Consider the following 18,323-nt stretch of genomic DNA (forward strand, 5'->3'; position numbering starts at 1 on the left):
GATTGCACTTCTGAAGAGAGGCGCCCCAGCGAAGTCATCCTTCCCTCTCCTTCCTTCTCTCTTGGCCCCGGTAGCCACCTGGAGCCCTGCATCGTGGGACTTGGCATTTGTACATGTGTAGCTCTGTTTCCTTTGTGGTGGTATGCAAAGTTTTTTTAAAGGGGCAGAATGGGATGGGGAGGAGCCTAAGGTAGGATGCTTCTCTGCAGGCAGAAGAGAGAAATGCCACAGAATCCCTGCCAGTGCCGGTCTCTAAGACCCGAGGCTGTTTGGGTTAATAATGCACCATCGGGACGTGCGTTCTTTTGATGGGTGTGCTGCAGGCCTGCCAACAGCAACACATCACTGACAGCTTAGGCTCTTTCTCAAACGAAAGAGCGAGCACGGACATTACGCTCAAATGACATACACGCGCAAGGTCTGATTTGTGGATGTTGTTGGTGCACGCGCTTGGCAGGTGGACAGTGTTACTGCTTGTTTGTTTACAGCATAAATCAGTTAAAAGGGCCTCAGCTAGTCAGACTTAACTAAGGACCAACCACTTTGATAATGCAGAAATTCATCACTGTTCTTCCAATGTGACTTACATATGAATACTGAAGGGTAATCAATGGAACTCAGTCATGTGTCACTGTTGTGTGTTTTTCTCCTCTCTTCCCCACCACGATGGTGCTCTCTGTGCCTGCTGGGAATGTTAACCGCTCCCTCCCCGTCTGGAACGTTGCAGGCAGGCCTACCTTTTCTAAGTAGGTGTAACTCCAGGTTTTACCATCGGCAAAGACCCGAGACACGATCCGCCCCTGTCCATCATAGTCTATTTTCTCGCTGGTCGTCCCTCGCTGGATGCTGGCAATTTGACCTGTGGATGAGTAGGTGACGTTGACGGCCATCAGCTTGCTGCTGGGTAACCACAGGGTGGGGTGCCCCGATGTGTCGTAGGCGATCCTGAGCAGAAATTTACGGTGGTCATCGTAGATCTTCTCTGTCTTGGTGGTTCGATCAAAGTCGACCGAGAGGAGGTTTCTGCCGTTCACCTGTTGGAAAAACCACATGTGATGATGAAATAAATCCGCCCCCCACACCAGCCCGACTCCTCCCCCGAGCCTCCACTCTTGTGTAAGCACACACTTTGTCAGTAAATTAATTTAGCAACTTCTTGGGTACAAGTGCAAGGTGGTAGATTAACTGCTCTGAATAAAAAAAGTTTCATTAAGCAGAGACACAGCCTGGCGTGCGTTCCAAACCTTTTCAATGAAATGTTATCAACTTTAACCAACTGATAAATGAGGAGAAGAAGAAGAATTAAAAGGGTTTTGCTTTACAGTTTGTTTAGAAGATATGGAGGCAGGAAACCTGACATCTGTGTAAATTACCCCAAGACCCTCCGTCCCATAAAACACTGGAAAATAATTGCTTGTTAAATTTGTCACGGCGACATTAAGAAAGACACAGTGGTAAATGTGACTGTAGCCCTCAAAGAGCAGTTAAGTAGAAGTTGGAACCCACATTACTGTAAATTATTAATGAGTTTAAATAGCAGGAGGTTACAAACATGATCATTGCTTTCGGCCAAGTGCTAAAATGTCACAATGTTTTAGAGTATGCTTATTTTTTTTTAAGTAAAGTTAGCTGAGAGTGCCCTCAGAGACCCCAAGTACCGCGCCTGCGTGGGCTGAGTACTGTACTTTTATTTACAAATGCCGTTGCAGTAGGGCTCGGCGTGGCTGGGAGCCAGATTCAGAATCTTTGCCTAAATCTGCCCATCAAGGTGTGTGGTCCAAGGCATGCTCCTGCCAGCATTCCCTATTGCAACAGTATTGTGGCTGGAATCAAATAGCCTACCGTGTGTGCAGTCTGTGGACCCTCTCCCATCCCCCACCCCTCCACCTGTGTCAGAGACTGGCCTTCTCCTAGTTGGTCTTCCCCAGCACTCAAGTGGCAACAGATGCGGACTCAAATGCTCAGTACTGTACATATGCGAGTGTAAGCAGACCCAAATATCCACCGAGGCACCTAATTCTTACCACAAACGCTGCATTAAAAATGTGCTGGAAAGCTCGGCTTCCACATGAGTCTATATGGTAACTGCTTTGCTTGTTAACATTAAATGAGAAAAATGTAATTGTGCATGACTATGTCCTAGCTAGAACTTGCAAAATAAAGCACTCTGCTATTATTGCCTTGTGCAGCAGAGTCGGCCCTGACCCATAGCGCCCTCACGCACACCAGAATGAGGCGTTGCCCGCTCCTGCACCAGTCTCATGGTGTTGCTGTGCCTGAGCCCACTCTCCCCGCCTTTGGGTCCATCTACCTCCCCAGGAGCGTATCGTTCTCTTTGTGTCGACTCTCTGCATCTCCAAACGCCATGTCCCTCTCTGGTGACTGGCCTCTTTTGATACACACACACACACACACACACACACACACACACACGGAGCCCCGGTAGTGCAACAGTTAAGTATTTGGCTGCAAACTAAACTCTGGTGGTTCAACCCCTTCAGTCCACACACATGAGCAAAGACCTGGCTACTTGCTCCAGAAAGATTACAGTCTAAGAAACACCCCGGGGACACTGCTACTTGTAGGGGACGACGAGTCAGAATCGATTCAATGCCACATACAATAAACATGTGCATATGCACACATCTCCATTTGTGTGTGTGTGTATACACATGTAAGCATATGTGATGTACAAGCTTGATATACACTGTGCACTTAGATAGCATCTTAGACAAAATTTAGTTTTCGCCTTCCATCATTGGTGTAGCGTGGCTGCTAAGCACGGGCTGATGGCTCACACCCACCAGCCCCATGGGAGGAAGATCAAGCTGTCAGCTCTCCCCAAGATTTACAGCCTCAGAAACTCCATCTAGCAGGGGTGGGAACCCCTTATTTTCTGCCAAGGGCCATTGGATATTTAAAGCATAAATTCCCAGGAACTCCTGGTCAAGCATTTAACTATGTGATGACAGGAGGCCTGGTGGTGTCATGGGGATGGGATGGGGTGCTAAATGCAAGGTCAGAGGTTCCAAACCACGAGCCATTCCAAGTGAGAAGCCTTCTACTCCCTTGAAAAGTTCAATCCTGCATGATATGGTTGAAATATGGACTATGATATATGTATTGAGTCCCAACTAATTCCTGCCTTTAAAAGGGGCAAAAAATAATCTCAAACTGTAATCAGCAAATTAAAGGCAAAAACAAAAACAAGTTACCAGGACAGATCTACTCTGTCCTCCAAGGAAGGTCACTGTGCATCAGCATTGACCATGGCACTGAGAATGCGATGGCTAGCAGGGCTTCTCTTTGGTGGGTGTTAATTGGTATTGGTGATTTGGGGTCTCCTACAGCCCGGGCGAGACATTCCCCATCCCGGTCATGTAGGGTGGGTGTGGGTCAGGATCAACGGGATGGCAGTGGGTTGTCATTGACACTAAGCAAGTCCTATGTAAAAACGAAACCTTTCCAATTGATTGTCCAAAGAGCTGGCTGGGAAGCGGTCCACAGCAGACGGTGCGAGCTAACCATCATTGCGGATCTCCATCGGGAAGACGTATGGAGAAAGGAGGAGGCCTCCAGAGAGATGAATCAGAAAAGAAGAAGAAAGAGTAGCGCTCTGGACGAACCTGAAGAGAGACGTGTGATGGTTCGGTCTCTTTTCAGATCTAGCTTGGCTGGGCTGCACTAAGGCAGCAGTGTCGTGTGGCCGTGGTGGCAGTGCCGTGCACTGAGGGAGGACCCTGGACTTTGAAAATCCTGACCGTGGACTGTTAACCCCACCGCTAAGTAAATCTGGTGGTCTGGGCTCTGTGTTTCACGGACTTTTATTTTACTTTATTCCGACCCACCAGCTTTCTGAGATTCCGTTTGCCCCTGTGGAGATGTGGAGGGCCAGCAAAGAGAAGGAAGACTCCCCAGGAGAAGGATTGGCACCTTGGCTGCAATGATGGGCTTCCACAGGACACCAGGGAGGACGGCTCAGGCCTGTGGTGCCGGGATCGGCCCGTCTGAACCGACCTGCCCCAGCAGCATGTGGAGATGACTGCCTGCTCCTTGCTCCTTCCTTAGCTGCATTAGCGAATGCTACAACTCAGTTTTTAAAAATTCGATAGAAACCTTGGATCTAACGTCAAAGGAACTTGGGCATGATGGGGCAGAATGCAGTTCTTCAGTCTACATTGACACACCATTTGGTGATGCCTCCAGAAGAGGCTCTGCAATTGACACCATTGCCTTGGGCTCTTGGGTCTCTCAGACCCTGATGGAAGAGAAAAGCCAACCCCCCTGAAGCAAACCTGACGGGTTGGCTCCCTCTCGCCCTCCCTCCTCAGCTGGTCCCAGGGACCGCTTGCCCACAGCGAGGCTCCTGTTTGCATTTCTTTCAATTCTGCACCGCCTTTCTCCATCCTCCTTTGTCTGTGCAGTAATAGGTCCTCTAGCTGCGGCGGAAGTCGGATCTGGGGAGGGTCGTGACTGCTTGGTTGCTGTAGGGAGGGGCTCCGCCGGGGAGGGGAGGGTGAGCTTCCTTTGCACAGGCCTGGAACCCCTTCCCACTGCCTGTCACCTGCTATTGGCTTCTGCTTTGCATCCTTCATTTGTGAGCATGACGAGCAGACACCAAAACACACAGATGAAAATCAGACGCAGGAATTGCTGCTGCTGTCGGGTGAACCGCCATCCAAACCAGCCACCTGAGGGAGGCCGCTGGAAGCAGGCGGACACACCACCTCTGGAGAGAGGTTCACATTGGTCTTTTCACCCAGACAAGGCTGATATGAGAAGCCTCTCCTGTGTTCTCTTCTCAAAACGAAATGAGGAGAAAGAATTAGAATGTGGCCGTGGCTATTTCATTTTGTAAAAATTTCCTCCCCACATTCCCAACTCAGGTGAGGGCTCTCAGTATCCTGACAGCTTCCAGCAGCCAGGCAGGGCTTTTCCAGACACAGCTTTTCGAAATGCAAAAGCCAGTGTTTCCGGAGGAGGCACTTCCAAATGCACAGGCCTTTGGTTTAGGTTCTAAACCCAACATTCTAGAGGTAAGAGGATGTGAACCTCATTTTTTCACTCTCTCACAGTGCTTCTCTGGCCAGACCTATTTCTGTGTCTGAGGAGGGATGCTTGCGCTCTCCTGTGGACAATGCCACTCCCAAACCTGTCCACGCTTCCTCTTCAGCAGGCCCTGTGCTGCCGCCGGGGCAGGAGCCCGGGGACGCATTCACGGCAACTCTTCAACCTTGAAAACGTGTCTTTTTTTTGAGTTGTGGTAAAATACATATGAAGGAAAGGTAGCCATTTTAGCTAAAGAGCAGGTTAGCTCCAAGTCAACGACCTTTGAAACCATTATCCATGGTACACGGGTACAGACGGGAACTGGAATCCAGGACAGGTGAACCCTTCAGGACCAGTGGTGAGAGTGGCGATACTGGGAGGGTAGAGGGAAGGGGGGATAGAAAGGGGGAACCCATTACAAGGATCTCTTGTAATCCTTGGGGGACGGACAGCGGAGAGGTGAGTGAAGGGTGATGTCGGACAGTGTAAGACACGACAAAATAATAACTTATAAATTATCAAGGGTTCATGAGGGAGGGGGTGTGGGGAGGGAGGGGAAAATGAGGAGCTGATACCAAGGGCTCATGTAGAAAGCAAATGTTTTGAGAATGATGAGGGCAACAAATGTACAAATGTGCTTGACACAATGGATGGATGGATGGATTGTGATACGAGTTGTATGAGCCCTCAATAAAATGATTTAAAAACCCCAACCTCATCTGTAGGAGACCAGGTGAACCACGGCTGCCTCTGAAGCCAAGATGAAGCATTGGGGGAGGGGCATGGGACAAATCAGTGGGAGGGGGCATCGGCTGCTGAAGAACGGGGATGCGGACACACACTGCAGACCATAACCGAAGTCACGGAACGTTCTCTAGGAACGGCTGGGTGAGAACCTGTTTTTGCCATGGGTGCTTTTACCAAAATATTGCTGCTGCCCACGCCGCCAGGTAGCCATTTGAACTTTCTCAAGTGATTTGGGACACACACGTGTGAGCGTGTGTGTGTGTGTGAAGGCATTCACAAAGGAAGCAGCCCAGTCCCATGCCCTAGTGGCCTTTGAACAAACATTTCGGTTATACAAACAGTAAACGCTCATCTCAAGAAAGAGAACTTCATATCAGATGGTTGCCATCACGCACAGCCACGTAAAATGACCCCGATGTTGCATCTGGACGCAATCACGTGGCTCATGCCCCTTTGCGTGTGGGTCAATGCACGTGGTTCACGCCCCTTTCCCAAGGTCCTGCCCCCCTGATTCAAATCACTTCGCACCTCCTCTTGCTACTGGAAGAGGGCAGGGGCGGTGCCCCACTCCTGGGACGCTTACAACACGGAGGAATAAAGGGAGTTCAACAATGTCCCCAGGAGGTGCCAGCCTCATCAAATGCCAGCCGCTCCTCTGGCCTCTGAGAGCGGCTGGCTCCTGAGCGGCACCACGCAGGCCCGTGTCCCCGTCCGAGCGTCCACGTGCTGCAGGCTGTTTCGTCATCGACAACTGCTACCTGCTCAGCAATCGCCCTCAAGGCTGCGCCCTCGGATCACAGTGAGAAACAGGATGTCACACAAATGTGCCCGGCATGGTAAGATCTGGATATGTTCGCATATTTATGCATGCCTCTCAACACGTCTCTGGCTTTCGCATTTTGAAGATTGCTTTTTAAAAAATGATTCATTAGCGGTCTTCCTTTCAGCATTTGAATTCTGGGCAGGTTCTGAAGATGAATATTATTAGAGTGAATATTTATTATGAGAGTGGCATAACAATTTTCCGTCACTGATGAAAGGCAGGCTCAACCTCCAGCTCGGGCGAAAACAAGGCACGTTTGCAAGTGTCTTATTTGTATTCTGCGTACGATTTTCCACGTGTGTCAGGAGTTCATTTTCTTACAGCCACTTCCTTTAATGCAGTGTTTCACAGAAATCTACATTTTTAGTTTCTTACATAATGCCGCCCCCCCCCTCTTCTAGCCCCTGCCTTTTCTTAACCACCTAACTCTCCACCGCCTTGTCTCGATGTTTTGGAGTCAGAATCGACTTGGTGGCAGTGGGGTTTTGCTGACCTTACTTCATCATCGCCATTTTCTTCGAAATCTCTTCATTGTTCTTACACCCAATCTTTCCCCTTGTCTCAGACACTAAATCACGTGAGGAAAAGCAGGTTAACCGTCAAGCCCCAGGTACATAGAACATGAACACCGACAATAATTATGTGTCTGAGTTCCGACTTACTCATACGAGAACGTGGGTCCAAATCATGTCATGCACCTGGGCTCCTCTTTATCCCGAGAGTGCTAATAGTGTTCACACGTACACCTGACACGGTTGTTTCGAGAACTAAATGAAGACGGGCACCTGAGAGGGCTTGTTCTAGTGGCTCGTTTCTCATCAATACCTCAATTGTATGTGCAGGATGCTCATTTCCTCCCGGCCATCCTAAACCCCAGTCTCCTTCTCTACGTGGCCCCTTTGGGTTACCCACATCACGGTCCTCTCTCTCCCCCTCTGTCTGTCTGTCTGTCTCTCTCTCTGTCTCAGGGAAGGCTAGGTGCAACCAAATAGTGATCATCCACATTGTAAAGGCTGGTTTTCCACAGCCTGACATCCATTTGATAAATATCTGGAGTGTCCACCGTGCACTAAGCATGCAGCTAAATTTAGGCCAGGCACGTAGGAAAGCCGCACAGGTCTCTGCTGGGAAACATCTCAGGAGGAAGAGGCGCCAGGGTGGTGGAACAGATGGCTGGGGCGCTGATCCCGATGGTCAGGCTTGCCCGGGTCTTCTCCTGTCCCCTCTCGTCCCTGCTCTGACCGACTCCAGGTTCGGTCCTTAAGCCAGGTTTTCATGCCATCACTTTCTCCCTAGAATGCCCCTCTCAGAACCCACCAAGGAATAAAATTAGCAGTCAGAGAGGGCACATCCAATCTCATCTTGAAAGGAAGAAATCCTCCCCGATGATCTTGGCATTGTCTCTAGGAGAGCAATCAAACATATCAGCTGGAAATCTCCTCTCGTGCGGCTGAACAGACCATGTAAAACAGTGCCTTCTCCGAAGCACCTTGCTGAGGCATTGTCGTTGGGCTATTTAGGAAGAAACTAACACCCATTTCTGTGTGTGCACTGCTCCATTCTGCCTGCAAGTGAGAGACTGTCTTCATTTAGAATCAGGCAGAGATCCAGAGACTTAAAATTGAGTTTTCTCTGCTTTCAACTCTCTTTCCCTCTACGATTCCTCATTTCTAGAAAGGCAGTGCTGGTGGGTGTGGGTGGGGATGGGGGAGACACACACACACACACACACACACAGAGAGAGAGAGAGAGAGAGAGAGAGAGAGAGAGAGAGAAGAGAGAGAGAGAAACCCAAAACAAACTCACTGCCATGGAGTCAATTCTGATGTATGGGACAAGGTCGAACTGCCCCTATGGGTTTACAGGAGTAGAAAGCCTCACCTTTCTTCCATGGAGAGCCTCGAGACTTCAAACTACGGACTTTTCAATTAGCAGCCCAATGCATAACCCCCTATGCCACTCAACATTAGACCAAGCTTGTCTCAAAGAATACTCACTGCCACTGAGTGGATTCCGACTCCTAGAAACCCTGTCCATATCCAGGGCTTCCAAGACTGTACATCTTTATGGGATTTACAGAGAATACCTCATTGTTCTCCCAAGAATCAATTGGTGGGTTTGAACTGCAACCCTTTGTAGTTAGCAGGCCCAGGCTCATCCCAGGGCACCACTTAGCCCAAGGCTCCTTTGGCTGAAAGCACAGCAGGCATTCTTTGATGGGGTCGGCTCCTGGACAGAGGAGTTCCCATCGGCTTCCCTCTTCTCCATCACTATTTTCCTATCCAGCAAGCTCAACAGCTTCTTTCCTGCCCAGCTGCATGTTCGTTATGTAGGACCATTGTTGGAGTGTGTGGCTGCCGTTCTCCGGATGAGGTGGGGCTCTTTTCAAAGTGTTCTGATGTCGTCCTACTTGATCCTTGTAATACTTGTGTGACACAGAGTTAAACTGTATCATAGCTACAGGAATAACATCGATCTCATATGACTTAGGTGATATATTATCTATACGACTGCACAGAAAGCTAAGGGTGTTGAGGCTGAGATCTGATGGAGCCTGATCTAGTACCCATGTCATCCAAATTCTGGTCAAGCCCTGTGATGGCGTCTGCGGCATGTCCAGTGAAGAGCACAGGTGTCAGAAGCATCTCTTGTCTTTTGATGCATGATGCAGCTCTCTGTCTGAAAGTACGGAGCCCGTGTGCACCCGATATGTATGCATGTACACGACCACCGCTTCAGGGATCATGGAGGAAGATAATGCCTGTGGACTAACTTATAGTTTGCCATGGTCCCAGGAAGCAGGAAGTCATGAGGACAGATGGGGAAAGGATTAGCTAGTGAGACCCGGGTCAAAGAGAGGTGCTGGAGTTTACTTCTGATTTCAGTCTCCGGCCTGTGCTCAATCTTGTTCCCCTCATTGGGGTTCCGATGCTTTCCCTTCTCATTCCTCTAACCTCCCTCCAGTCTCCCCTCAACGCTGCTTGTCAGAACGCCCGACCCAGGGAGGCCTGGCCCTAGGGTGTCCTGGCTCCCCTGGCTGGACTACGGGTGAGTAGTAACATTGGTTCTAGGCATATATGGAGAGTCTCACACACCAACCTCGAAACTGAAGTGGAATCAAAGTCTAGTCTGTATTTAATCCACAGAAACTTTCTACTTCATTTCTACCTCTTGGAAATAGCCAAGAACCTTGTCAGGCTGTAATGATTTGATGATTTTTTTTATTGTTGTTATCGGTGAAAGGACATTAATGGTATAGTCCATGTTTTCTTCTCTCTTCTTGATTTTAAGTGTTTTTTATTTTTTTCTGATGGCAAGCAAAACACCGTCACTAAGAAGGCTTTCTAAGCTAAAAGCAGTTGATATTTCTAAGCTAAAGCCAGGTTCAGTTTGTGGCGGTGGGAGGGTAGTTCCCTGTGCTCTTGTTACTAAGTAACTGCTGGAAATCACAGTTTGTCTTTGACATCTACCAGCTCAGTCACAAGTATCCCTACTGGGGTTTTAGTTCATACATGCAAGGATTTATTCTCAACAAAGCGTCTTTCAACTCTGTCTATTCTCTCAGTCCTACATGTTTCTTCATCTCATTAGGATAACTTTCAAAACAATACGCTCAATCTAAGCAGCATCTTCCGAAGAGATCTGCTGGACCGGGGACATGCCAGGCAGGGAGGGTGGTCAGCTCAGAGGGTTACAGAGACTGTTCTCTGGGGCCCCCAAAGGGTCCAAGAACATGGACACCATGCTGAGAAAAACATCCAGGGATGCTGAGAGGGATGTTTTCCATCACAACAAGGTACCCGCGTGGGGCTCCCCTAGGAGAAATTTGTAGGGAAGCCTGCCCCATCCATCCTACAGTCGTGATCTCACCCCTTCAGAGTTTTCGTTCCCCAAACTCAGAGAACATTCCAAGGAACACCGTTTGAGCCCCGTGAGGCGGCATGGAGGTCTGTCCCATGGGGCACAGGAGGAGCGTGAGCATCTCCAGGGAAGGGCTGGAGCGACGGAACACCACCTGGAGAAGTGTATGCATCACGGTGGCCACTATGCAGAGACACCAGCGCTTCCCGTTGGGTACTTTTGCTTGTTAAAAGTTTCTGTGGTTCTGTAGCAATACTTTTTGGATCACTTCCTGTCTGGCCCACAAGATGAACGGGAGGAGAAGGCGCAAGAACAGTGCAAAGACCACTTACACGAACACCATCAGAAGAACCATGACATTTCTTGTGGAAAAAAAAGGAGGAGGAGGAGGAGGAAGAGGAGGAGAAGAGGAGGAGGAGGAGGAGGAGGAGGAGAAGAGGAGGAAGAGGAGGAGGAAGAAGCCACCCAGCACGGGCATGCAGTTTTCCATCAGTGGTCACGAGGCAGCAGTTGGGGCTGAACTCAGTAACCCCCCATTTGCCCGACCTCTCGTGTCCATCCTGGACAACCTGAGAGCAAGCATTCACCTTTCAATCCCTAGCCCAGCTCTTTTTAATATGCATATTTGTGCTTTGGAAAACGTTCAATGCTTAAACCAATTCTTACTCAATCCCCATCCGCCCACGAAGAAGTCATCACTCCTACAGAGTGGGCGAAGGAAAGGACGAGATGATTAAGTCGTTAGTAAAACAAGGATCAATTGACAGCCAGGCTGGCTGGGGCTGTGCGAGGTGCAATTTCCTGTGTTTCCCGGGAAGAATGTATTTTTAGTCACAGCTATAGAGGGGGAAAATAGAAAAGGAAAAAAAAACCCAACCATTTTCTACAGTAAGTGGTTTTCATTAGAAGCAGTTTCCCAGGTGGGTGGTCATCATGTCCTGAGGTAAAGGTGTCACCCCAATTGTAGCCATCCACCGATGAAAGTGAACTGGGGTGAGCTGCCCCCACGGAGGGGCCGGTGGACAAGGCTGTGGACGGGGCAGCTACCACCACGTCCCAAGACGTACTTACCCTCAGCTTTCGACCAAAGACATTGACTTTCCCTTGGGCTTGCTCTTTCCGGAATCGCCATTCTACCAGATTCTGACCATTCTCGCCAGGGAGTGTCATGTTCCTCTTGGCCACAGTGGGGTTAGCTGTGCCAGCGAGGACGTGCGGCTCTGTTTGGTAATGGGAATCCAGCCCACTGGCGTAGATTATTCTGAGGGAGCTGTCGTATCCAATCTGGTAGCTGTTTCTTAGTTGATCTGAAAATACAAAAGAGGCAGGAAGCACGGCTGCAGCGAAGGATTCAACACTGGATGGTTTTGTAGTTCGCCGCGATCTAAAATTCTGATTTCCTTGGACAAGGCAATGACGAGTCCTTAATGACGTCCTTAGGACAGTAACAAAACAGCTTTGATTTTAAAATGTCTTTTCTTTAGCATTTTGTACTCTAAGAGGTTCGGTTGAATATTACAGGCCAGCTTTGGGAGTACTGGAAACCCTCCATTCAACAGCTATCTCTTCTGTGTCCTTGGTTAGTTTTGCCGCATGAGAGGAGGGCTTGCCCCCATGGCGCGTGCAGTAAGTGCTTGGTGAAGAGCCAGCATGTCATCTTCTAGGAAGCTGGTGCCTTCTTCACCAAGGTCTCAGAAGCCTTTATGCCTGCCACTCGTTATTCTCTGTCAAAGACGCTTTGATTCTTTTGACAGTTATACCTTGTATGCCAAAATAGGTGTTACTTTTCTCCCAAAATTAATGCTAAAAGAGCGGGGAGGGTGTCAGACCATAATTTGGTCTCCTCCCAAACACAGCAAAATGAAGACTCTACTATTGCCACTTCCCTGTCAACTCTCAGATTTCCAATAACAGAAGGCCATTTGAGGGGAAGAAATTGAACCAAGGCAATACTGGTTTTAGAGAATATGAGATTTCTTGAGGGACTGGCTTAACAAATGAGTCAAAGAAAGATCACACAGATGTAGTGTGTAATTACTCTTAGCGCTGTAACCTCACGGCTGCTAGTGTAATGGCAGACAGGTCTCTTATTGAAGGGTGCTTTACAAGGCTGGCTGCTCACGGAGGATGGCAGCTTAGTCTGGAGCAGTTAACTAGGAACTGGCTCTACGCGTTTGGCACACAGCACTGTGGGCATCCCAGATGCCCCTTGGCTGTCCACCTGCAAGTGCTCACTTTTCATCTCTACAAAGTATTAGAACAAAGGAGCATGGCCAGGGGTTGGTCTCATGACGCTGGACACACATGTATCTATTGGTACACATAAAATATTATTGAAAGACCTTTCAATTCTTTCAATACTTCAACACATTTATAAAACCAAAGTCGATGGAAGATTTTGTATCCAATAATATGCCTTTAGAGTGAATGAAAACAACAACAAAACACCACAGAAGGTCCCTATGAGGAGTTGGGGAGTTTGGGATAAAATTTCAAGTGACGTCGTAGGTTGATCCAAAAAGAGCTGTGTCTCAAACCGCTGCTCTCACAATATAGGGGATGGGACATGCTCCCAAGAACTGTGTTCAGGGACCCGAATGGGATGATCGCCTGGGAGGACTTGGAATTAAATTATTTCATTAAATGGGAGCGAGAAAAGACAGTTTTTAGACGAACATAATATATTTTATATATTGTGATTATTTTATATATTCTGTTACTTTGAACATGCACACATAATTATCATACGTCTACATCAGACGGTTTCACCTGTGCTTGTGGAGGTTCATGCTTTCACCTCTCTCCTTCCGACCGTCTTACAGGAGACCGGGATTGTCACTCACGCTTCCTGTGTTGGTGAGACCGTACACACAGGATCGGTTTACAACTGGCCTCTCGTGCTTACCTTGGACCATGGTGTAGAAGGAATCAATCGAGGAGAGATTTGAAGTGATGCTGACATCCTCTTCCCGGCTGGATGACTCAATGTCCACTGTGATTGCCTTGTCCATGTCCCCATGAAGGTTTGTGACCACTCCAGTTGGAAACGTCACATTTGTCAGGCGACCTTCGCTGTCATAGCTAAACGAAGGAGACATGAACTTGGTGTTAAATGCAAAGCTGCAGGCTCGTCTTCCTTGCACATAAAAAGCGTGACAACATTAGCTGCACGAATTTGGATGACTATTTGTCTTTGTGCATGAGCTGTGCAGAGTGAGGACTTCAAACATGCTTTGAAGTAATCACAAGCCTGTCTGGCAGAGAAAAACCTCACCGGCGACAGCAAGAGTAAACAGAATAGCTCTCCATCTCAGGATATTATTCTTTGAAGTATGACCACAATCCGCCCGCACATCTAATTTGCAGTTTCAAAGAGAACATGTTTGCTGGCATTAATGTCCTCAGTATTCCTCTATCTTTCCTACCAAATAGATTTAAGTCCCCGCGATATCAGTGTTTAAAGTTTTTCTAATGTATGCCCTCTATGGTAGGGCAATATATTCATATATACATATAACATGGGGGGGGGGAACGTACGCAGACAGACACATGTATATTTGCATATGTAAAATTATTCCTTTAATAGCTTGTGACAACCTCCACAAATTGATAAAATCAAAGCCAATGGAAAACTGTATTTCTCAGTGACATGATGGCCAAGTGGGACCTAAGTATTGCTGGTGACAATGTGTCCGGTCTGTATGGACCTCGTAGGAATGGATGATACCTTGAATGGTGGCTTGGTATGTTGCCTGAAATAACATGCCATCTTTCCTGACACGAAAGGATTGTTTACGGACCCCTGGTACCACAGTGCTCAAGGGGTCAGCTGTGAAACCCACCCAGTGGTTCTGTGGGACAAAGACCTGGCACTCTACATCCACAAAGATGAAGGTCAAGAAAAATCCATGGAGCAGCTCTGTTACATGGGGTCTCTGTGAGTTGAAGTCAACTTGATAGTCACCAACACCCACAACAACAAATGATACGTTTTTAATGATACCTTTACCTTTTCTAAGAATATGTTTACTTTTCTTTTTACTTTAATCATTTTATTGGGTTTCATACAACTCTAATCACAATCCACACATACATCAACCGTGAAAAGCACACTTATACATTCGTTGCCCTCATCATTCTGAAAACACTCGCTTTCTGCTTGGGCTCCTGGAATCAGCTCCTCATTTTTCTTTTTTCCCCCTCCTTCCTGCTCCCCCTCCCTCATGAACCCTTGAAAATTTATAAATTATTATTTTGTCATATCTTACATGGTCCGACGGTCTCCCTTCACTCACTTTTCTGTTGTTCATCCCCCAGGGAGGAGGTCACATGTAGATCCTTGTAATCGGTTTCTCCTTTCTATTTCCCTTTCCCTCCTCCCTCCCAGTATCACCTCTCTCACCACTGGTCCTGAGGGGTTCATCTGTCCTGGATCCCCTGTGTTTCCAGTTCCTATCTGCACCACTGTGCATCCTCTGGTCTAACCAGGTTTGTCAGGTAGATTTGGGATCATGATAGTAGGTGGTGGAGGAAGCGTTTAAGAACTAGAGGAGAGTTGTATGTTTCATCAATGCTACACTGCACCCTGAATGACTCATCTCCTCCCCACTACCCCACTGCAAGGGATGTCCAGTTGTCTACAGATGGGCATTGGGTCCCCATCCCACACCTCCCCTGATTCACGATGATATAATTTTTTGTTCTTTGGTGCTTGAGACCTGGTCCCTTCAACCCCTCATGATCACACATGATGGTGTGCTTCTTCCATGTAGGCTTTGTTGCTTTAGGGCTAGATGGTCTCTTGTTTACCTTTAAGCCTTTAAGACCCCAGACACTATATCTTTTGATAGCCGGGCACCATCAGCTTTTTTCACCACATTTGCTTATGCACACGTTTGTCTTCAGAGATCGTGTCGGGAAAGTGGGTATCATGGAATGACTGTTTAGTTGAGCAAGGTGCTCTTGTATCGAGGGAGTGCGTGAGTGGAGGCCCAATGTCCATCTGGTACCCTACTACTAAACCTGTAAATATATGCACATAGATCTATTTCCCCCATAATCATAAATATATTTACATATGTCCATGCCTGTATTCAGGCCTCTATGGCTTACTTTTCCTAGTAAACATATCGTCCCAGGTGGTGTAGAGGTTCTACGTTGGGCTGCTAATCAGGAGTTCAGCAGCTTAAACCACCAGTCGCTGCTCCCTGGGGGAAGACAGGGATCTCTAGCTGCATAAAGAGGGAGAGTTTCGGAAGCTGGTGGCAGTTCTACTCTGTTTACAGGGTACCGTGAGCTGGAGTGGGCTCTATGGCACTGAGTTTGGCGTTTTGGTGAACTTTACTTTTTCTCAGCTCATAAATGCAAGAGGGACTCGCGTTTAAAACATTAGAATCTAGGGCCCTAAATATGCATGTATAGTTCCATTTTGCCAAGAAACATTAAATTTTTGTGACTTGGTTCTTCGTGGTCACACCAGAGAAAATTTCAAATTCTCTGAAAGAAAGAAGTAGAACGCAAACTTTTGGAGGAGAAGCTAAGAATCCCACCGGGACCACAATAGCTTACGGCTGCATTGTAGCCTGTGTCGGCCAAGGGTGCTCCTAGCCATAGAAGGTTCTATGGGAAATGAACACTGGAACCATATTCCAGGCGCCGAACCAGTAAAGGATGTTATGAAAGAGCCAGAGGACATTGCGGAGAGTACAGGAAACACTCCTGAGAGCACAGAGAGGGCAGAGGGCCATCCTCATGGGTGGTAGGGCGGGCCGAGGGGAGAAAGGACTGGCAAAGTGCTTGGTGGCCACTTGGCAATAAAAGGGCATGTAAAAACCAGCTCTGAGTATGGTGAGTGATCAGGAGGGCGGCTCAGGGAATGGAGGTATAGGAGGTACCCCAAGGCCAAGGCCCCAGGAGAAGGCCAGGCGGTGTCTGCTTGGTGCCTTGTGATGAGTTGATCCCTTTAGTTCCGTGGGGACAGTATCAGTCAGATCACCCACACGACTGACTTGATGTGCCAGTGTGCACAGCAGCCCTGCCAGCGGCAGCATGGGCATGCACATAGGGGTGGAGGGGGTGGTTAGGGAATGAGCCGAAGGTAAATGCTCGTTAACTGCACTCATTGTTTGCACATATAGAAGGCAGAGTTCAGGAAATGAAGCAGGCATCTGTCCCCCTTGTCTCTAACTGCCATGCCTCTAGGTTAGAGCACAAAGGCTGAGGTTCAACACAGTGTGTTGTCTTTGTTTGTTTGTAGAAACAGTGCTTCCACAGAGACAAATGAAGGTTTTTTTCTACAGTGAAGCAGAAGTACAGAGTGGCAGACAAAGCAGCCTAGGGTCCAATGCTGACCTTTCTGACCTGGTTGCCAACTTCTCTTCCCAGCACCCAGCGCCAGCACTACTTGGCATTCTCTCCCCCGCTCAGTTTTTTCGAGAGCGCATTTTGATTTCTGATGGATGGGGAAGTTTGGGGATAGGAATTTGCTTGAATTTCCTCCCATCGCTTGTTCATGGTGGACACTCTGCTCTCCCACACGATCAATTAAAGGTAACCTGGGTCTGCCTGTAGAAAGAGACACTCCGGATTCACGCAGATCACCTCATGAATGAGGGAGCCGGGCAGCCCGCTGCCCGTACGGTGACCTGGTTAACTGGGGCTTGGGGTCTGAGTCACCATGCAGGGGTGCTGCCTGTTTGACACCCAGTCCCAGATCTCATTTGTGTGGGGGCGACATCGAAGCATCCCCGAGCCAGACTTTCTGGATGCTGGTGAAGTTATTGCCACAGTCCCAGAGTCCCCTTTGAGTTCTCCCAGGACGCTGGGAAGAATCCTTGAATGCACTTATGCTTTCAAAGATCATCTTTGGAATACCACTATATCAGAGAGCTCCGTGCTGCATGGTTTACACTACCCCACCCCCACCCCGGGCACCCTTTACAGAGAGGGGGAGAAACCCCTGATGTGGTGTAGTTAGACGGTTCCATGAGGCTCTCACTGAATCTCAGGGCTGAGTCTGAGTCGGAACTGCTAGATGCCCCGTCTGTGTCCATTGTCAGTCCTGGAGACTGAGCACCCAGCTTTCTCTCCGGCACTAGCCGCCAGCGCCTTGCTGATTCCTTCCCGCTGTTGTCACTGACCTGCCCTCCCTCGACCTCTCTCCATCCAATCGGAAGGAGAAGCGTCACCTTTCTCCTGTCGAAAGCATTTCTCCAACCTTTGACTTGGCTCTTTCACTGGCTGACTGTGCGTTCCCTTTCCCGCTGGGCAGGCGTTTTGTATCACGGGATGCTGTGCACACCGAGAGACTGCTCGCGATGCTGAACTTTCAGACTATAACCTACTAGCCTTTGGCTCTTTGGGAAATAAAAATACAAGTAACCTTTGTAGGCAGTGCCGTTAGAGAGACGAAGGGTTAAGCTGCGATCTTAGTGGGCCAGCGTTAAGGACGTAGCCCCAGGAGTTGTGAATTTGTGCCTTGAGAGGAGAAAGGAAATCTCAGGTAAGGCTCTGGGAGGGCTATAGCTCGCTCTTGCCCAAGAAAGGCCGGGAATGGGGCGTGGGGGCAGGCACTGGCAGCAGAGCTCCTAGAATCTAGATCTAGAATCTAGAACATGGGCCCCCAGCACTGTCACAACCCCCTCTCTGTGAAAGATGCAGCCTGAGGGCTTTGCCCGTCCAAAGAGCATAACACGTCTGCATGGGGAGAGGAACTATTATTATCATTTCTCCAATTGAGCAGCAGGTAAATTGTGGAGAGAGCCAAGGCTCTGGAGTGGGCTCTGGAATACCATAGTTGCATGCTGAGGTCGACAGGCACAAAGCCCATCACTGTGGAGACTAA

The 18,323-nt window shown here is 48.5% G+C and overlaps 1 protein-coding gene across 7 annotated transcripts in view; it reads right to left on the minus strand.

Moving 5' to 3' along the window:
* TENM3 (teneurin transmembrane protein 3) overlaps nucleotides 1–18,323 on the minus strand; it is a 710,639-nt gene that overhangs the window by 15,092 nt on the left and 677,224 nt on the right. For all 7 annotated transcript variants that reach the window (XM_075556851.1, XM_075556855.1, XM_075556853.1 and 4 more), the window contains 3 exons: nucleotides 13,386–13,561; nucleotides 11,552–11,787; nucleotides 738–1,034 (listed from right to left, as the gene is read on the minus strand). In XM_075556851.1, the coding sequence (XP_075412966.1) occupies nucleotides 738–1,034; nucleotides 11,552–11,787; nucleotides 13,386–13,561 (709 nt within the window). The remainder of the gene's footprint in view (nucleotides 1–737; nucleotides 1,035–11,551; nucleotides 11,788–13,385; nucleotides 13,562–18,323) is intronic.

This window comes from Tenrec ecaudatus, chromosome 8 (genome assembly GCF_050624435.1).
Source record: "Tenrec ecaudatus isolate mTenEca1 chromosome 8, mTenEca1.hap1, whole genome shotgun sequence".
NCBI classification, from domain to species: Eukaryota; Metazoa; Chordata; class Mammalia; order Afrosoricida; family Tenrecidae; genus Tenrec; species Tenrec ecaudatus.